The sequence below is a fragment of the Ursus americanus genome, chromosome 7 (assembly GCF_024610735.1).
Source record: "Ursus americanus isolate L20-20 chromosome 7, mUrsAme1.1.p, whole genome shotgun sequence".
Taxonomy (NCBI): domain Eukaryota; kingdom Metazoa; phylum Chordata; class Mammalia; order Carnivora; family Ursidae; genus Ursus; species Ursus americanus.
This window is the reverse complement of record NC_142133.1, coordinates 60,808,639-60,830,691: the sequence shown is the minus strand read 5'-3', so window position 1 is coordinate 60,830,691 and position 22,053 is coordinate 60,808,639. Positions and strand designations below refer to the sequence as shown.

The following is a 22,053-nucleotide window of genomic DNA, read 5'->3' as shown; positions in this document are numbered from 1 at the left end:
CTCTTCTCTGGCTTAAAGTTGTTCCATAGGCAGTTGTTAAATATTTACTGTACAAATTGCATTAAGAGCTTCCTAAAGATGATACTATTTTAATATTCTTTTATTCATGATTCTTTATTTTTACTATCCACCACCTTTCCTAACCCATCCTTTCAAGATTTACAATGTATAACTGCATAGAGCTAATTTGAGTCTAATGGGTAACATAGACGAACTGATTAATATTGCTGTGGACTGATTATTAGTAAGCATTTAGGTTAAGATAAATCAGGAATAACATTCCTTTTAGAAGCACAAAAGAGTAGGCAAAAGTGTATCACTTCAGCATAGAGAATTTTATATTCAACATATTCCAACTTTTGTCTGAAATAGACAAGATTAAAGGTAATTAGTCATCAGGATTTTTTCAGGAATCAATTTTTTAAAATACAGATGACATGGGGCGCCTGGGTGGCACAGCGCTTAAGCGTCTGCCTTCGGCTCAGGGCGTGATCCTGGCGTTATGGGATCGAGCCCCACATCAGGCTCCTCCGCTATGAGCCTGCTTCTTCCTCTCCCACTCCCCCTGCTTGTGTTCCCTCTCTCGCTGGCTGTCTCTATCTCTGTCAAATAAATAAATAAAATCTTTAAAAAAAAAATAAAATAAAAAAATACAGATGACATGTTTTGTACATCAGTTGTATATCAGTTTGAAAGAAACTCTGCCTATTAGGTTAAATGTTATTTTCTACTTAGGCCATTTTCTTCTATGATCTGTCACTTAAAACCTAAACAGTATTGGAGCATTTCAGGATGCTTTCATCAGGAAATTTTGTACTTTTTTGTTGTTCATTTGAAATTTTTTACAGTAGTTTCAACAAAATGGGGAAATGGTTAATTAAACAATAAATATTGGTTCTATTTAACTTTACTTCATTAATATAGTTTATTACTTTATTTCCAAGACATTGTTCAAAAGCCACCTTAGTAATCACTTCAATAGAAAGAACAGTGGACTTCCAAAATGGTAAAGAGCTCCATTTCCTTTGTTTGTCCACGGCCATCCTAGGCACCTGTGAAGATCAAAGGGTTGAATATTTATGCACACAGGGCTTACACTCTAAGTGGAATTAACTCCCTTGGTGGTGGTACAAATTTTCCTAACCATAACACTCCCTCTTTCCTGTGCCCTCAGTGTGCCAGTATTAACCCTTTCTTTCTTGCCTAATGCAGACAAAATTTACTGGCTTCTTGTTTATTTTACCCACAAAGTCTTAATTTCTGGCTTTTTTCTTCAGTTTTATGACTTAATGATTTTTTTGTTTAATACTTTTTAATTTTAGGCCTACAAACAGTGGAAAGGAATAGTTTTGCAGGGACCAAAAGAGAGAGCTAGAGAGATGATGAGAAAGTGCATTGAGAACACGAGAACATATCAAATAGAATGCAGAGATGCATACAAGGTGTTAGCAGAGCTACCCCCAGGCCAGAGACAGCCTGTGATTACATGGTCATTGATGCATAAGTCCAGAGTCACTGCCACTTAATTTTGTACCAGTTACAAGGGGTCAGAATCTGGCGAAAATGAATTTTTCGTAACTGTCAGATCGATGACTTAGGCAGAACACCGGAGTATTTCTTGCATTCCTTGTTCTGCCAGTTTGAAGTAATTTTTGATTAGTGTAGTATTTGTGTTTCGGCCTCTGTGCTATTATTGATTTCTTTTTTCTTGAGAATTATACAAGCTGCTTTAAATTGTGGGGTAAGTTATAATATATAGTAGCATATAGTTATATAAAAAATACACAGGTAATATTATAACCTTCTATGTAGTACATACAGTTTCAAAAGTTCTTAGATACATTAGTTTTCACTCGTAATGCAGTAGGCAAGAAAATATTTATTGTTGTCGTTTGACAGAGAATGAAACTACTGCTTAAAAGAGTTTTAACATTAAAAACTTATCAATAGGTAATAAATCTGGCATATTGCTCCCCAGTCTCCTGATGCCTGTGATTTTCATTATTAAAAACAAGAATTTTTATGAAGAAAGGCAAGTCAATTGACCGTTACTCCAGATACACCATTGCTACCTCTGATCAGAATAGTTCATAGGTCACTTAGGCTTCATGTATGTAGAATGGCTAAACTTGAGGCTTAGCTGATTCTTGAAAAACACGTTGATCAAAAGTCAAAATCCAACTTACTCTATTATTTAAGGGATTAAAACTCATAAAATTATAAGTTGACTTATACTTCTATCTCCATAGCATCACATAACAATATGGAATGATTAGTCCTTATCAGATTACATTTTATAAGCTTTATGTGTCAGGACAGTGTCCAGTCTTTATCTCAAACAATATTTCAAGCACTCTGAATTGTTGCGGAATTTGAAGTGTCTTGCTGAGTAGGATTTAGTTTGTAACAAATCCTTCTGGGCATATCACAATAAGTAACCTGTCCCATATTATCTGTAGGTTTTAGAGCTAGCTGTAAGGGGACTCCTTGGGGTTCACGTAACTCGGATTCTTCTTTTTTATAAATGAGGAAAACAAGGTCCATAAATACTGTGATTTGTTCTAAGTCTTCTGATGCTAAATGGCAGAACTGTGATAACTCATATCTTCTGTGTCCCAATCAAATATATTTATCCACTAGATTAAACTTAACTCCCAAGAACAATTCAGTCTGTGCATCGGTGAATAATTAGAAATTGGGGAGGTGACTTGTTCCTGAGCTGGCTTTAGATATTTAGGATATGTAATTTTTAAAAAATGTTGACAGTGAAGTAAAATTATTTTCTAATTGAAAATTTTGCAGGGTGCCTGGGTGGCTCAGTTGCTAAGCGTCTGCCTTCGGCTCAGGGCGTGATCCCAGGGTCTTGGCATCGAGCCCTGCATCAGGCTCCCTGCTCCACTGGGAAGCCTGCTTCTTCCTCTCTCACTCCCCCTGCTTGTGTTCCCTCTCTCGCTGGCTGTCTCTCTGTCAAATAAATAAATAAAATCTTTGAAAAAAAAAGAAAGAAAGAAACTTTTGCTTTTAATACTTACAAAACTATATACAATAATGCAAATTCTACAGAATTTTTCTGATGTTTTCTCTTGCTCATCTTTTTTCATTACCCTGAAGAATTTTCAAGTCATGATAGGCCATTAAAAGGCAGCATATTTCATTAAATATGCATGGTATTTGAGTTGTGCCTAAGTAGTAATTACTATATTACTGAAGTAAACCTAAGTCTCACTGTTTTTTGGTCTCTCTAGTACATGGGCAGGGAGCAACTTTATATATTTATCACTTACATGAAGAGTGAGTCAGCTTTATCCATTTGATGATTTTCTTGCTCAAAAGAATTAATAAAAAGCACTCCTGAAAATTTCTTGGTTATTGATGTATTCTTCCTCTACTGTCTTTTCAAGCTGATTTGGTATCAACTTGCATAGATTAGGGCAGTGTGTAGGTGATAAAATTGTTTTCTCTATGTTGTAAAAGAAGCCTCTCCCTACCCTGTTATTTTCTATCTCCTGAATTTTATTGCTATCTTAATATACTTTTTCTTTCTAATATCTTTAACTCCCTTGTCAAGAAAGAATTAGGAGCACCTGGGTGGCTCAGTCGGCTAAGTGTCTGCCTTCGGCTGGGGTCATGATCCCAAGGTCCTGGGATAGAGCCCTGTGTCAGGTTCCCTGCTCAGCGGGGAGCCTGCTTCTCCCTCTCCCTCTGCACCCCCCCCAACTCTGCTCTTTCTCTCAAATACATAAAAAATTTTTTTTAAAAGAAGGAATTTCTATAGCAATACTTGATATTTAAGTAAGCCTGGGTGGCTCAGTCCACTAAGCCTCCCACCTTGATTACTGCTCAGCTCATGATCTCACGGTCATGAGATTGAGCCCCACATCAGGCTCCCACTCAGCAGGGAGTCTGCTGGAGATGCTTTCTCCCCTTCTGCCTCTGCCACTCCCCCCACCTGCTCTCTCTCAAATAAATAAATAAATAAATAAATAAATCTTTCTTTTTTTTTTAAAGAACAAGCAAAAACACTCCCCCCCTACTTTATGACCAGTTATTGATCAACATTTTATTTTAAACTTAAGCATGAAAGAACTCGAAAGCAACTCACCTCCATTAATAAAGGGATGGGTAACATAATACTTTAATATATATATCTATTATATATATATATATATATATATATATATATATATATATATAAGTACACATGCAGACATATACATATAATCGTTTCCACTTGAAGTATAATTGTCTAGTGTGAAAATTTATTCTGTTACCCGCAAAATAGTCACACTGTGAAGATGTGACCCCTTCAGCTTTTACATACCAGTCCTGGTGAAATTCAGTTTCTGCTGGCTATTCCAACCTATGTTATCTCAAAACAAAGAGTATAGCTGTAGCAGTTTGGTCTCACTTTTGAATAAGTGTGACACTTATAGCTTCTTTGGAGCCAGAACAAAGGCAGTTATTTTATCTTTAATCTTCTATACGTACTTTTCCTGCTGGATTCTAGTAGGCAAATAATCATATGTAGTATACTTAGTATTTGATATTTCACCAAAAATTTGAAAGAGGGACTTGCTGTCAGTCAAGTCTGAATTGCTAACGAGGATGCACCACAAATGCCTCTGTGCTGAGCGTCAGGTGCTCTGGACATTGCACTCCTCTTCACAGCATGGAAGCAGCCATCTTTATTGCCGGTTCCCTTAGCTGTCTCAGAGCGTCTTCCTGGTGCAGAGAAGTGCATCATATTTAAAAGTAACTGAATTCTCTTGTAGAAATATCTAGTTCCTTTTTATCTAAGCACTAAGATTTAGTTGACCTCCTGCTAAAAAGGCATATTTTCTATCAGACTCTCTTACTGTAACGGCTTTAAGCAGGTTCCTCTAGGGCTTCAGTCAGTTAATAAAGAATTTCAGTTCCAGCCTCCTACTTTTGTTTCTGTTGGTAAAACATTTCCTAGTTTCTCCTCTTTTTCCTCTACCTCTAACACCTACAGAATCAGAGGCCTGGTTTCATAGCCAGGAAGCATTTGTTCTAACTGTACATATATATATTTTTTAAAGTTTCTTTTTTTTGATGACCGTGAACAGGTTTAGTAGTTCATCAGCCTTTTACTCAGTGATGGAGACATCAGTGCCAACATTTATTTTACTGTTTTTATTTGCCTCAGCTGGATTGTCCCTTGGTGAAGCATATTATTTGTGACTACTCCATTCCACAGTAGTACACAGTACCTTCATTTTGTCCTGTGATGTTTAATCTGACCTAAAAATTATATTTTTATCTAATCTAGAAATCAAGATTTATTTTTAAATGCTTCTCATATACCTCTGTTTTGGATATTTCCTTCCCTTGTAGTGTTCATTTATGCTTCCCAAGACAAGGAAGATTTTATTTTCAATTGTAATTCAAATTGAAAACTAAAACTGGTACTTCCACTTGGAAAGAGTTTAAATAAAAAAGGGAATCAGTTAAAAACTGAGCTTTAAGCTAACAGTGCAAAGCATTCATCTTATAGAGGTCTTTGCTCCATTTATTGGTGCATTTCAAGAATTTTCATGTTTTCTGGAGATAATTAGAAGCAAATAATTCTCCACAGTAGTATTTTTAAAAATCTTTTTGCTTACTTTTAATCTTAATTTGTTTTAGACTTTAATCCCTGGCAAAAAGCTTTAGAACTGTGGAGTATTATATGACGCATTGGTTTACAGAAAAATGTAGAAGTTTCATTTGCTTGTAGTTTTAGAATCTTCCTCTAAGATGCTAATTCTTAGTTCTGGAATCTGGACATTTTAGCATGTTTTCTACAGATTACTTCTTCAACATGGCTCTGATTTTTAAATGTTTTATTTCAATTGTGTGATAGTTTTGACTTCAGAATTAGGAGTACAGGGAATAGAGGTGATCTTTCCTAATGTTCTACCACGAAAATAGCTATATTAACCTGTTTTCAGTTTATAGATTATAAAAGAATATAATTCTGATATTTTGCATTTAGTCTTAACAAAAATCCAGCTCATTTTGGGTGATAGTGTTAGCAGAGGCAGGGTCACTATAACTGAATGTTGAGTTATGGTTGTTTTTTTTTTCTTTTGTTTTTACAAGAAAGATTTACCCATTTTGCTCACATCCTAGTTCAGATTATATGTCACAGAGCCAAAATTTGCTTAATTCGTTAGCCTTTTAGTTGGAATTCACAGCATAGTGGAAAATGTTTGCAGATAATTCTGTGCAATAGTAGAAACTTCAGTTGATTCCTCGTATTTCTTCAGGGCAGTGATCACAACCAGATTCAACGTATGCACAAAGCAGCGGATACCATGGTAGCGGCCGTCGCTGATTGCTTTTACCATGTTGGATCCATTGTCAGTCTCAAAGACCTACTTCCAGCTAGGTGCCTTGAACTCAAATAGCTTTTCCCACAGACTTCAGGATGTGAGCTAAGGTATGGCCTTTTTTCATGAGCTGGGCCTACATATGGGTTGACAGTAACCTGCAACTTTTAAAGAAAAGAGACTGCTGGCTGTAGTTTAATATTAGACAATGACTAGTTGTAGTCACTGTTAGGCAGGGAGTATGTGTTCTTCATAAATTTGAAGTACTCTTGCCTTTTGGACATTATCCCTTTTTCTCCTGTATGTTTTTGTCAAGAAGATGATTCACGTAAACATTTCTTATTTGAACCTGGTATAAAGGTCTAAAATATATGTTTTATGAGTTAACCGTTATCTTCAAAATGAGATATATAAGATCATTTCTTTCACACATTTGATATAAAAATAATATTTTTTAAGCTTTTGTAGATTTTTGCACTTTTTTAACATTTTTTGTATGTGGTGATCAAAAAAAATACATGAAATTTACCATCCTGACTATTTGAACTATTTGAATAATAGGAATGTCTCCTACTAATCATCTTTTAAAAACTGGAATTAGGAAATTGGTATTCATGTATAGGGCTTGAAATTTAGAATGAGTACTTTTTCCAAGGGTAACTTGCTCTAAATTGCATTGGTGCAGTTTATTCTCTATGCCAGACATTCTTATTTCTTCAAGGAGAAAATACCCTAATTCTGGGAAAATGAGCTTCACTTCCATATCTTTCTTCTCTGCTTGACAAGATGTGTTTCTTAAGTGAAATCTTTATTGAGCGTACGATGGATCAACTGTTTGATGACAGGCTTTAGGAAACCATCTCTATTTTATTATGGGTATAACCATAACTCTTCTGTTTTTTCAAACTACTTACTGTTGTTTTCCTATTATGGTCAGTGGCCCTATTACTTAAGAATTTTTTAAGCCCTGGTATTAGAGGGAGAATCATTTACAGTTGGCAGGGAGAGAGAGAGTCCTTTTAAATTCAAAAGGAGTACTGTCATGCAGCTTACACACTTTTCTTGGCCCTCACTGTTTGTCACTGATTATGAATAGCTGTTGGTAAATGCAGAAGTTGAGAATCTGTTGGAGCTTATCTACCAGAATTATATCTTTAAGAAAATTAGCAGACCATTAAGCTATAATCTCAACTTGATTCCATAGCTATAAAAGACCCAATATCTTATTTGATTCTAGCACTTAAAATGCCTGCTATTTCAGTCTTAAAACATTAATTTACTGTGTTTTCCTTACATGTACATGCAAACATATATGTTCATATACACGTGTACATATGCATGAGTTGATGACTGAAATGATGTACAATATAACATCTGTCAAATGGTCCTGAGTGGCAAAGCAAAGTTGGCCATGTGTTCTCTATGACTTCTTATACCTCAGAGAAGATTAAGAAGAGCATAGGAGAAAAGGCAATAACCCAGGGACACATTAGGTTAAGTCATCTTGCCAGGTTAGGCAATATATACCTTATAGTTAAAAATATCTGTGGATACTTGTTTTTCACACACTATGGGAATCAATTCAAAACACATGCATAATACTATATATGTTTATCCTTGCTACCCACCTGAGTGGCACTTGTTAATTTACCTCTTATTATCTCCCTAAAGTTAAGCCCTGAATTGCTTCTGAGCAGATTTTTGTCTTTGTGATAAGGAACAGTTCATTTATACATAAATAATAATATCATTTTGTTAAGGACTCTTCTACCTTCTGTTAGTCTTTGTATAGTTCTCTAAGCTCCATGCCCACTTTATGAAATACTGTTTCAACAAAATTGCCAGGTCGTTTTGTTGGTAGGTGTACAACTAGAAAAATATGTTATGTGTAGTCTAGATGAGTATTTTAAACACCTTTATTTATATGTGATTTCTGTTTGTATTATCTATTTAATAAATTAATGAGATGTAAATTTTAGTATATAAGATGTAAATTTTTAGTATCTAAGCAATAGTGTAATGATTATTATGTAAATAATATGTGCTGAGAGTTGAAATAGAAAAAAGGATATTGATATTCACTTGTTATTTTCAGTGACTCTTATAAAATTCTGTATTCATCTAGAAAATTTAAAGAAATATTTTGATGCCTTGTAGACTGAGACATTGTTGTAGTATATCCTATTATGATATAAAATTTGATATAAGGTTCAGTACATTTTAGACCCTGAATAGGGAATGCCTCTAAAATGATTTTACCCTAAAACATAGTGTTTAAATATAGTTTCGATGTATAAAAGCACATTGTCTTAAGATACCTAGCAGTGATCCTGCGTTTTACTCTGGCATATTTCTTTTATTTTTCCCCTTGGGAATTAATACACTTACTCTGAGTGAAATACAAGTACTATTAAAGTGAAAAACTATGTATGGTCCTTTGATTCCTAAGTCTTAGAAGACAGGATAGACCGCTCTCACTTTTAGATAATAGAAGTGATTTCTCTACTTCTAGGTATTTATAATTACTGTTAGTTACTATAAAACTGTGACTCCAAGGATGTATCAGGTGTCTGGGTCTTCTTACAGTATTGTGTTTCTACAGTGTTTGTTTGTTTGTTTGTTTATTTATTGCATTTGAAGGGAAAACCTACCCAAAACTTTATTTATTATGCTAGGCATTATTGTATGACTTCAAAAGCAACAATGAATATAGGTTAAACTACCTCTGCTATATATCATATGTATGTCAAATGAAATGCACACTGTCCTTTTGATTCTTAACCACTTTTTGACTTATGGAAATACTTAATTTTCAATCCTAAAATCTTAATTTTCCTTGCGTTTCTTTCCATATTAAAAAAAAAAAAATTCAGATCTAAAAGGGAAAGTGTTAAAACAGGAGTAAAACCAGATGCATCTGATCAAGAACCAGAAGGACTTACACTGTTGGTACCAGACATCCAGAAGACTGCTGAGATCGTCCATGCAGCCACTACCAGTTTGAGGCAGGCCAATCAAGGTACAGCACTGCCGATTCTATCCTGCTTTTCTTTTGATTCAGAGATGTTTCATTTACTTCCAAAACTGCCTCTCTCTTTCCTCTGTGTTAATGGTTTTCAAACACGTTCCTTTACCTAAAAATTTTGTTGTCAGGTTTTCAAGTTAATCATAAACAGTCTCTAATTTTAAAATACTAATTTCTGTTATGTATGATTACTAATACTAGATTCGGTAGGCTAACAACATGCATCATGATTTTCTCTTCTCCCTGTTGATAGTTGTGAAATTGAAAAATGCCATCGTATTGGATAGGAAAGAATACATGAAGACAATGTGTGAGAATTTAGTTTAAATTGGTATTTTCATGTCTTAGCAATAGGAGATATAAATAATTCTGTATTATCTATTATTTTACTTGTGCTCTTTTGCCTGATTAGATAAAACTAATAAACATTTTACGAAGTTAAGCTTTAAAGTAGTTAAGGGTTTTAGCTCTATTAGTTATGTTTATGAAATAGAAGGAGATCATTTATTCTTAAATGGGTGTAATAGGAAGATAATTGTGAAGAATTGGGTAACTTTTTGGAATTAAAACTTTGAACTATTGAAGTTAATTGTTTTTGTTTTAATCTTTTAAAATGTATGCTTATGTTATTTATCTTGAAATATTAAATAACAGAAAAAAAACTAGGTGAATATTCAAAGAAGGTGGCCATGAAACCCAAACCTTTATCAGTATTGAAATCACTTGAAGAAAAATATGTGGCTGTTATGAAGAAATTACAGTTTGGTAAGTTGAAGTTTTAATCTTTGTGTCTTGAGATCTCCTTTCACATTGTGTAATAGTGCTACTGAAATGTGTTCTATTAAATTAAAGATTTTAAAAGTTGCTATTACCGTGAATCATTCATATCCTGTATATATGTGTGTAGGCATGCTGTATGGTTAGAGTATAGATATATATGCACACACATGCAAAAATTTTTATCATCTTTTTATCTCTGGGTTTATATAATTTTTAGTTATATTTGGGAATCAGGATTCTTTGGAAACCTTGGGAAAAAAGCCCAAAATCAAATGTCTAACAAACAGGCAGAAAGTGGTTTTCTTTATTTAAGACCTCTCCATTTCTGTATATCCTGGCCTAAAGGAAGCTAAGACCTGGCACTTTGAACTAAGTCTATTACTGTTGCCATTTTAGAATTCCATGAGATTTGCTTTTGGAAGATACAGTTAATGTAGTGTTCACGTGTAGCCTTTCCTATTCCAAAACTCTTGACAAGTAAGGACTGAAGAAGAGCCTGTCGGCCTCTCCCATAACGTGCTAGCCTGTAAGTAAACACATTAGTATATGCTATTGTCTGTGCCGCTTTTCCACCTTTGAGAACCAGCCAAAGGATTTGGACTATATGAAAAAGAACACTAAAGCAAGAGTGAAAATATGTAAGATTTTTGTCATGTAGTCTTTGAAACTTCTGTATAAATCATTTAGCTTTTGTTTTACCTTACCTCCCAGGTTTGTAATAAAAATCACATGCAGTAATATATCTGAAAATAATAAAGCACTCAGGCAGACCTTTGAGAGATCTTGTTCATCATCTTAAGATTGGAAGAATTGAGATGAAGTGTATTTGCTGTTATTCAGAAAGAATGTAACAGTTTTGCCAAGGGATCCATATTTTTAGTTTTTGGGTTTTTTTTTAAAGATTTTATTTATTTATTAGAGAGACAGAACAAGCAGGGGGAGTGGTAGGCAGAGGTAAAGGGAGAAGCAGGCTCACACGGGGCTCAACCCCCTGGGATCACGACCTGACCCAAAGGCAGACGCTTAACCGACTGAGCCATCCAGGCACCTGGGATCCATGTTTTTAGATAATTGTGCCAGCCATTGATAGGTTGTGACCGTTTTGTTTAATAAACACTTGAATTCAGGGGGCTCCTGAGTGGCACATTCAGTTAGGTGTCCAACTCTTGATTTCAGCTCAGGTCATGATCTCAGGGTCATGGGATCAAGCTCATTGCCAGTCTCCACACTCAGCAGGGAGTCTGCTTGAGTTTCTCTCTCTCCTTCTCCTCCCCTACCACGTACATGCAGGTGTGTTCTCTCTGTCTCTCTCTAATAATGAATAAATCTTTAAAAAATAATAAAAACAAGTAAACACTTGAATTCAGGAAAGTATAATGACTATAAATGATTATGAAAGTAACAAAAATATTGTCCGCTATAATTTTAAAGTTAAAAGACACCAAGAATAAATGCTATACAAATATGATGTGAATCATAGGCATCTGCCAAGGGTTGTCATACAAAGGAATAATCAGAATTACTGGGGAAAGCTACACACATACAAGGATCAAGTATGATCCTTGTAGCCACATTCAGTATCACAGCTAGCAGGAAAAGGACTCTTAGGGTTTAAATAGACTTAATTTTTTGAATCTCTCGAATGAAAGCCTTTGTGTAGTTATAATTTGATTAATGTATTTTGTTGCAAATCTTTTTAAAAAGTAAATTCACTATATCGTATAGAATAAAAAGTAGACTAGAGATATATCAAGAGTTGTCAGTAGCATTGCATTAAAATGAAATACTTGATATATACCTCCACCCAGTTTGCACGAAGCAAAAATCAAATAGATTGGCGTATCTTTAGCTTCACATTTCTGTTTACTTTTTCACTTTGTGACAGCCTGTTTTCCACAAAAGCATTCCCCTGTTCCACTTACCCCACCTCAGATTCAAAAGCCTAAAGAAACTTCTTCTACTTCTTTATTGGTTATCTAATTATGTTTTTATTCTGAATGAGATTTAGTCTATGAGTTGCCCCAACTGGGTGACAATACATGTCTACCAAAACGTTCAATGTCCATTTCTGGAATGTAATTCCAGAGTAGAATGGAATGGAATTTTGAACCTCAGCTCAGTGGACAGTAACTTTGTTGTGAAACCCCTGAAAACATGCTTAGCTAAAAATAAATCCTGAAAAAACTAAGACCTTTCTAGCATGGCTCTGGTAGATATGTCAGAAGGACATCATTCAGTTGCTTCCCACTCAGCCCCATTAGACATAGCACTAATACTTGCTGGAACTATATAAAGAGGAAGAAAAAGTGGTCCATAGTCATATTTCAAGATTTTAAATAGCATTTTATAAACCACATATGATTTGCTGTTACTGCTAAAGTTTGGATTGACTGATCTTTAATAATTCACAGAGGCTTTGGATTTAACTAGATTTAATCTGCTTTTTAGGTTCTTTATTTTGAATTTTTATTCACTATTTTTGCTCTTCTTTTGGGTATTTAATTCCACAAACTTTAATTTCCTCTTCAGTGTTTAGAGTATTAGCCAGGAGTGGGAGGTGTCAGGAATAGGGTAGTAGAGAGAGAAGAGATGATTCTTCTAACCAAGAATTGATTTCCTTCTACTTGGGAAAACATTCTTCCTGGTGGGCAAAAATTTATATAGATTTATTTTATATAACCTTAGTTTATCATTGAAAAACTGGTTTTGGCTTTTTAGAAATCTTTTAAAAGTGATTATTTTTTCTCTTCCATTGTTACTGTTACAGTTTATAAAACCTGTAAAGCCACTGTGGGATATTACTCTCATTTGTTTTCTGATATTGTATAATATCATTTTTATTTCTCTTAAAAATTTTCCATAATCTTGGCCAAGTAGATTTCTCCTTTGTATACTTTAATTAGGGGTTTGGTTCGTTTCTAATGATACTACAGCCTTTTGCCTCACTCATTTTGACTATCTAGTCCATTCCTCTATTCTGTTAACCTGGTCTGTTTTTTTGTTTGTTTGTTTGTTTTTTTCTTTTTAGACAGTACTTTTGAAGAAGCATTTTATTGGAAATTCCGTTTTATAATTATTTAAGATAAAACTTTGCTTGGTTTGTGTGAATTTGATTAAGCATACTAAGACAGTTTATATCTTTTTTTGGACTCTAGTTTGTTTCTATAGTATTTTATCAAATTATTCCATATTATTTATTTGTTGCATTAAAAATTACTCCCAAAACTTAGGTGCTTAAAACGTTTATTATTTTGGGACACCTGGGTGGCTCAGTCGGTTAAGCATCTGCCCTCGGCTCAGGTCATGATCCCAGAGTCCTGGGATCAAGTCCCACATCGGGCTCCGTGCTCAGCAGACTGCTTCTCTCTTTCCCTGCTGTGCGCTCTCTTGCGCTCTCTCTCTTTCTGACAAAAAAAATAAAATCTTAAAAAAAAAATGACTATTTCACAATTTCCATGGGGCAGGAATTCAGTATTCGTTCAGCTCACTGGTTCTGGCTTAGGGTTTCTTACAAAGTTGATGTCAAGATGTTGGCTAGAGCTTCAGTCCTGTGAGACCTTGACTGACTCTAGGGGCTGAGCTTTCGAGCTCACTCATATGACCGTTGATAGGAGGCCTTAGCTCCTTGCTATGTGGGCCTCTCCATAGGACCTCTTGAGGTCTTCACACATTGTATCTAGCTTCTCTGAGAGAGAGCACAAACAGGAAGCACATGAGGCCTTTTACGATTTAGTTTTGGAGGTTGTATACCATTGCTTCTGCTTTATTCTTCAGAAATAAGTCACTAAATCTAGCTCATACTCAGGGAAAGGGGAATTAACTTCTACCTTTTGAAGAGGGTGTCAAAGACTTTGTGAAAGTGTTTTTTTGGTAAGGTTTTATTTATTAGAGAGCACACATGCACACATGAGTAGGGGGAGGGGCAGAGGGAAAGGAAGAATATCAAGCTGACTCCAGGATGAGCGCAGGGCTTGATCTCAATGACCCTGAGATCATGACGGAAGCTGAAACCAAGAGACTGATGCTCAACTGACTGAGCCACCCAGGTGCCCCTAATTGAATATTGTAATAAAATTTTGGTATTAGTAGTCTCCTATATGTATATAATTAGAAAAGTTTTCCTCCAGGCATGGGAATGGGCTCGTGTGTTTCTGGTGCACTGTTGTTTATAAAATTCAAAGGAAAATTATCTGTGTACTATGTGAAAGGCAGCGGAATTGGGCAGATGAAGTGACTCCAGTTCACAAGTTTACTGACAGGAAGTAATTTTGCCAAGACAGTACATTTGATTGGTAGCGGTTATATGTACTGTATAATAAAGTAAGCTTTCAACATTTCTTTTTAAATTAGGTTCTACTCGTGTAGAATTGATGATAGTTTCTATAAGAAATCCACCAAAAGTTTCTTTTTCTCATTGAAAGATTTGTTAAAAAAAGATTGTGGCACTCCTGTTTTAAACATACGGAGTGCACAGACCTGTGACACTTTATAGGTCTTCCCCCTTTTTCTAGATTATAAACTCCTTGAAGTCAGATTTAGTTTCCTATTTATCATTTAACCCAAACAGCCTACCTAGAGCCTTGTACTTAGGAAATTCTTGGTGAGATTTAGTGCATTAATGCTAATTTTTTTTTAAAGATTTTATTTACTTGTTTGACAGAGAGAGAGAGACAGCCAACGAGAGAGGGAACACAGGCAGGGGGAGTGGGAGAGGAAGAAGCAGGCTCCCAGCGAAGGAGCCTGATGTGGGGCTCAATCCCAGGACTCTGGGATCATGCCCTGAGCCGAAGGCAGATGCTTAACGATGGAGCTACCCAGGCACCCCATTGAGCCACCCAGGCGCCCCCATTAATGCTAATTATAATATAGCATTAAAGTTGTTCCATATATTTAGAATTATATGAGGGCAAGATCAAAAGTTATTGTTGCTTCTAATGACAGTATTTCCCCTAGTATGTGGGTTTTTTTTGATTTAGTGTTAACAATTTATATGAATGTCTTCATCATAACTCATTGGTTAGGGTAGAATAATGTGAACTAGAGATAAAATTCAAATCCACTTTTTTCTTTCTTTTGTGTACAGAGTTTATAAATAAAGAATAACTAAGTCTTTTCTAAATCTGCCTAAATAGTTAAGAATTAGCCCATTAATTTTACTTTCTCAAAGTACTTAGATTACCCTAATAATCTTTTATTCCATTAACTTAAATTCTAAAAGTAATGCCAAGAATCAACTCCAGAAAACTTCTGTTTTCTGATTCCAAAATCAGTGCAAATATATAAAGACCTATTCTTGTCTTTAAAAATGAAATATAATAATGCTTTTGGCATTTAGTATTCTGAATTGGCAAAACTATTACACCACTCATTTTAAGAATAAATTGTCTTCTGCTTTACATTGTTATAGCCACTTGATATAATCTGTCAGTGTATCTACATTGTGGATTAAAAGTCATTTCCTGGGGGTGCCTGGCTGGCTCAGTTGGTAGAGCCTGCAGCTCTTGATCTCAGGGCTGTAAGTTCAAGCCCCACATTGGGTGTAGAGATAGTTAAAAATAAAATCTTAAAAAAAAAAATAATTTCCTGCTTTTGCTTCCATTACGTAGTTCATCCATCTAACAGCAAGTATGACATAAACATGTATAGTTGCTGGTTTTTCAGTCCTCTGCATTTTGTGGGGTTAAAAATTTTTTTTTTTTATTTGTGTGTAGTTGACATACAATGTTCTGTTAGTTTCAGGCGTACAACAGCGGTTCATGGTCTACCTTCTGCTGTGCTCACCACAAGTGTAGTTGCCATCTGTCACCATACAACACTGTTACAGTCTTGCTGACTGTGCTCCGTGTGCCGTGCTTCAGTCCCCCCTCCATTTGGGGCGGAAGAAGGGCTAGTGATTTATTTGTGACTTTTGTCATTGTAACAACTATCTTCCATTCTAGTTCTTTTTTTTCAGTGTTTTTTTTTTCTTCTTCTTTCAGATACATTTGAGATGGTTTCTGAGGATGAAGATGGGAAATTGGGTTTTAAAGTAAATTACCACTACATGTCTCAGGTGAAAAATGCAAACGATGCCAATAGTGCTGCCCGCGCCCGCCGCCTTGCCCAGGAAGCCGTGACACTGTCAACCTCGCTGCCTCTTTCATCCTCTTCCAGTGTGTTTGTACGCTGTGATGAGGAGCGACTTGACATCATGAAGGTAGAAAAAACAGCTGTTTCTTTGTCTCTCTGGCTAATGTCATTATTCACATACTCATACAGAGCACTAGAAATAGCATGAATTTTAATATATTGAATAAAAATTCTGTTGACCATTTTGGACATTAGTGAAAGGAGTCCTTTTTTTATTGTTAGAGTATGTGTAGGAGACCTCTCTTCAAAATAACGGTTTAGAAGAATACACCAAAATGCCTTCCTTGAGTAAAGGTTGTATGCAGCCTATAGTTTTAAGAGCTTAGTATCAAAAGATTTAATGCTGGTCAGTAGAAAAAAGTCATAAGATTTCTTCCTTGTCATCCAAGATATTTCTCTTGTGTTTTATACTGTCAGTCTTTAGAATTATTCTTTTTTTTCTTTTCTAGGAAACTCATTATTTACAGAACTTTAATATCTGTGAATTAAGTAACGGTAGTACAGTAATAAATAACTACACCTTTATGTTTCAACACTGTGGTGATCTGGTCTTAAATTCTAAGCGATTGCTGCAGCAAGAAAATTATAAAGATTGGACACCCACCAGGTGGAATGGTGGCAAACCTTTCTTTACATTTGTTATTTATTTTGGGTTACATAGTCTGTCTTCCTTAGATACTTAGCTGTAACTATTGACACATTGGTTTGAAGAACTTTTTTCCTTGCTTGCTTTTTTGTTTTGCTCTTTGGGATAATTTTTCAGTAGAAATCTCATGGACTTTGCCTATTTTAACCACACTCTTACCTGTTCCTTGTTACAAACAATAGCCAATTATAGAATGATTGCCTCGGGAAGTATTGTATCACTAAATGGACCACATAAATTCAGACTTGTGACTTCGTCTCTGTTAAACATTATGCTGTACCTAAATAAAAAATCCCAACATGGAGCTCCCAGCCATAAATCAGAGTTGTCACAGAGTGGGACTCTAGTGCCACTTGCCTCCACACACAGCTATTCAGGACCAGAGGCTTTGATGCTCATGCCTTGCACAGTTAGCATCTGTTGATCAACTTAAACAGAATTCATTAAATAATTCTGATGCTCACTGTTGTATTCTCTGCTATTTTTTAGACTACCAATAACCCTACAGGAAACACCTGCTGTTCTCTCAAAACCTTTTTATCATAAGCTGTTACGTGAGAACTTTTGTTAACTACTTATCTCATTAGGCCAGAGAAAAATATTTAAAACTAAGTTACTTCTGAAAATGTTAACTTATCTGAAGATGTATTGCAGAAAATTACCCTCATACCTTTTGGATGTGATAACGTGTATACCTAAAATCTCAAATTGTTAAATACTATAGAAAATAACATGCAGGAAAGCTCTCAGAAAAATAGTAAATTAATATTAAAAGGTACTTGATGTTAAGGTAAGCTTTCCTGCTGCCAATAAGGCATCTTTCTTTTAATAGCCCGTTTTCACCAGAACTAAATAAGTTTAATCCTAATCTAAAACCATTTTGTAGTCGTGTTATTTTTAACTTTTATCCTTATTTTTAACACATTCTGGTAGAGATACATGTAGGATGTAAGAAGGTTTTTCTTATTTCATGTTGGATTGTGTTTTTCTAAATCACGAGCCAGTGTTCAGGAAGAGTAACATGGACTTCTGTGTATTTATACATGCATACTAGGTTCTGATAACTGGTCCAGCGGACACCCCTTATGCAAATGGCTGCTTTGAGTTTGATGTTTATTTTCCTCAAGATTATCCCAGTTCACCCCCTCTTGTGAATCTAGAGACAACTGGTGGTCATAGCGTGCGATTCAATCCAAACCTTTATAATGATGGCAAGGTAATGTGATTTCGGTCTTTTGTTTCTAATACCAAAATACTGTAACCAAAGGTTCTTTGTAGTTTAAACAAAAATTTTCTTTTGGTTATCTTCTTTCTGAGAGTTACCTGGCTTTCTTCATGCTTCTCTTTCCTATATGCAAAGATTAGCCTGAGGAATGAGAGAGAAGGAACCAAAAAGGGCAGAAACACAACAGTGTTGAGAAGGACTTATAGTCTTAAGAAGTTACTGAGGGACTAACTTACTCAACATATTCCTTGGCCAGTTGAGAGCTTTCTTCACTCAGGAGGTAGTAGAGCCAAATGTCTGTCTTCGCCTCTCACCTTTCTTTACTTTGTGTATCTCCAATTCCAGTTATCTTTTCACAAGTGCCTCAGGATAGTTGAATGGCAAGAGCATGGTCCTGTCAACTCCATATTCCTTTTTTGCATATCATCACTTTTTTTTGCTTTCATAGCTGTCCATGTTTTCCATGATACATATAATTATGAACTTATTTTTGACATTTAATTTATATTAAAATGTTATATATTTTTAATAGGATGCATTCTAAAAAAGAAGTTGACTAAGAGGTATAATAAAAAAGCCTTTCATATGACAGTAAGCCTTTCAAAATTAGATTCAAAAGAATAGTCATCACTTTTCAAAGTAATTTTGGACAGCTTAATGGAATTTCAACAGTGAATTCCATGCTGGAAGTATTTCATGTTTAAAAATTAATAGATGATTAGGGGCGCCTAGGTGGCGCAGTCGTTAAAGCGTCTGCCTTCGGCTCAGGGCGTGATCCCGGCGATCCGGGATCGAGTCGCACATCGGGCTCCTCCGCTGGGAGCCTGCTGCTTCCTCTCTCACTCCCCCTGCTTGTGTTCCCTCTCTCGCTGGCTGTCTCTCTGTCACATAAATAAATAAAATCTTTAAAAAAAAATTACTAGATGATCAGAAGAAATTTATGGACTTAATAAGCAGACACTTCTTTGATGATATGAGAGGAGCAAGTGCTTGAAGTTGATCTGGTTTATTAAAGGTAGACTAAGTTTTCGCTTGGTTTTGTCTTCATCATAAACTCAGATCATAAAACTGGGATTTGCTTTGAGTTTATTGCAGGAGATTTAATCAGAGATAGACCTTACTTTCTTTGGAAGAGCAAAGAACAGGTCTTCTATAAATGAGCAGAGAAGAGTTGAGTTGACTTCACTGAAGAGAGAGACTAGAATCTGAATAGAGCTTAAGTGTAAAATGTTAAAATTTATTTAAGAAATTACTTCCTTAAGGGGCACCTGGGTGGCTCAGTTGATTAAGCGTCTGCCTTCAGCTCAGGTCATGATCCCAGGGTCCTGGGATCTTGCCCCACATTGGGCTCTCTGCTCATCGGGGAGCCTGCTTCTCCCTCTCCCTCTGCCTGCCACTCCCCCTGCTTGTGCTCGTGCGTTCTCTCTCTTTCTGTCAAATAAATAAAATCTCTCTAAAAAAAAAAAAAAAAAAGAAAGAAATTACTTCCTTAAGACTTAATGGTATAAGTGCACCTGGGTGTCTCAGTCAGTTAAGCATCGGACTCTTGATTTCTGCTCAGATCATGATCTCAGGGTCTTGAGATCAAGCCCTGTGTTGGGTTCCACACTGGCTGTGGAGCCTGCTTAAGAGTCTCTCTCTCCCTCTCTTTCTCCCCCCACCCCCGTTTCTCAAAATAAATAAATTAAATAAATAAAATGACTTAATGGTATAGGGAAGCAGGTAAGGGCCTGAGAGTTGAATATCCTGAATTAAATAGTCTTTGCTATATTGTACTCTGGTAACATTTAATCTTGGATTCCAGACCTATAGGTAGAAGTAAGAATACCTTCCACGTAGTCACCGGGATGCTCTAAAAATGAAAATTTCAACCATACCTTAAGTAATAGTGTACAGAGCTATTCAGATACTAGTTATGTCCTAAATGAATTAGTATTTTTTGCATTATTGCTGTCACAGAACGATTGCAAGAATAGCAGGGAAATGGACTTCTCTGCTTTATTAAGGACCACTCATTTTCCAAGTCTGTTGCCCATTATATGTATTGTTAGTTTACAAGTATAGATAAAATGTCCACAGTTCTGTTTTTCTCAGGATGACCTGTTAACTTCTTTCTGGCAGATAATTTGAGTTCATTCTTGCTGTCTGAGTAAACAAGTATCTGTGTCGTAAAGTTTGTTCTGAGGAACCTAGCAGATAGATCCTCAAGGTCCTTTGGGGCTCTGTGAGTCCTCTTTCTTCCAGCTTCATGTTTATGTGAAGCTAGGTTTTATCCATATACTTCAACCAGAACAATATATTGTTAATAAATTGAACGTAGAGGCAGATAGGAAATCAAGGTCTCTTCTATTAAACCATATCCATTTTGAAAATTTACAAAATTTCGAGAGAGGTTTTTTTTTTTTTTAATTTTATTTATTTATTTGAGAGAGAGAGAGAACACAAGCAGAGGGGAGAAACAGACTCCCCACTGAGCAGAGAGCTCATCATGGTGCTTGATCCCAGGACCCTGAGATCATGACCTGAGCTGAAGGCAGACACTTAACCAACTGGGCTACCCGGGTGCCCTGAGGGAGATTTTTTTTAATGTAAAATGGTACTACTTTTTCCCAGTGAAACTTCTTTTTAAAAGGTTTGGCAAAGAGTTATTTTTCACTAAAAAATACGTTATTTGTATTAACATGTAATAGGTGCTGTTTCATTTTTCATTATGAAGGAATTGTAATGCTGGGCAGATTTGGATCCCATCTGAAGATGCTAATTTGTTAATAACAGACTGACCCTTAGTGTTTTGTTGGGGGACATAAAACTGAGATACTGTGACATGATAGCATTTCGGTTTTACTTCTAGTTGTGACAGTTTTTCAAAAGCACTCAATTCTGTTTATGCTTTCTTCCCTTCTTCCTCAGGTTTGTTTAAGCATCTTAAATACATGGCATGGAAGACCAGAAGAGAAGTGGAATCCTCAGACCTCAAGCTTTTTGCAAGTAAACACATTTCTCTGAGTTTCACTTAGAAAATAAAGAACTATCTATGTTTTTTAAAAGAGTTGGTTTTAGTGACCAAGAATAAACATAGTAAACCAAAAAAACCTATCCTAAATAGCTTATAGGTGAGCAGTTAGTACAATGATACAAAAAATAATTCCTTAGGATGTCACTTTTTGGTTCTATGGAAAGACTTTGCAGTATCCTCATGAATTAAGAAAATAGTACCAAGGGGCACCTGGGTGGCTCAGTCAGTTAAGCATCCAGCTTCGGCTCTGGTCATGATCCCAGGGTCCTAGGATCGAGCCCCACACTGGGCTTCCTGCTCAGGGGGGAACTGGCCTTTCCCTCTCCCTCTGCTGCTCCCCCTGCTTGTGCATGCTCTCTCTCTCTATCAAATAAATAAATAAAATCTTTAAAAAAAAATAGTACCAATAATTTTTCCCTTTTTGTTAATGTTGAGACTAAGGGAAAAAGTACATGATTCATGCAGAGAACTATATGAAAGTTATTAGAATGTTCCTTCCAAGGAACTACTACTTCATTTTAGAAATGATTATTTCAATTCTAGTCCAAAAACTTTAAAATATTTTTTTACATGTATGTTGCTCTTGTCAACACAAACTAAGCTTATGGTGAGTTTTACTACAAAAGGAAATTCAGAGATACCCTATTTTTCATAAAGTAAATTAGACTTAGCTGAGAATTGAATTTTTTGTTGAATTTATGTAATTGTAAAAATAAATTTATAATTAATTTTCAAAGTTTTTTATTTAAAAATTTAATTTACTTTTATCTTTTATATTGCCTATATACCTAATATATACCCAAAATATTGTAAAATAAAGCAACTTAAGCTCAGGGATTTTAATTTTACAAGTTTGGAAACTTAAGTACACATAAATAAACATCTTCTTTTCTTTATATT

General features: G+C 35.5%; 1 protein-coding gene across 13 annotated transcripts in view; it reads left to right on the top strand.

The window, feature by feature from the left end:
* BIRC6 (baculoviral IAP repeat containing 6) overlaps window positions 1-22,053 on the top strand; it is a 226,981-nt gene that overhangs the window by 188,584 nt on the left and 16,344 nt on the right. For 12 of the 13 annotated variants that reach the window (XM_087863741.1, XM_045809116.2, XM_045809113.2 and 9 more), the window contains 5 exons: window positions 9,206-9,351; window positions 10,012-10,122; window positions 16,116-16,333; window positions 17,967-18,128; window positions 21,048-21,125. In XM_087863741.1, coding sequence (XP_087719867.1) covers window positions 9,206-9,351; window positions 10,012-10,122; window positions 16,116-16,333; window positions 17,967-18,128; window positions 21,048-21,125 — 715 coding nt within the window. Of the gene's footprint in view, window positions 1-6,269; window positions 6,443-9,205; window positions 9,352-10,011; window positions 10,123-16,115; window positions 16,334-17,966; window positions 18,129-21,047; window positions 21,126-22,053 lie in introns of those variants that run through there. The other variant, XR_006781730.2, reaches the window with a different exon arrangement.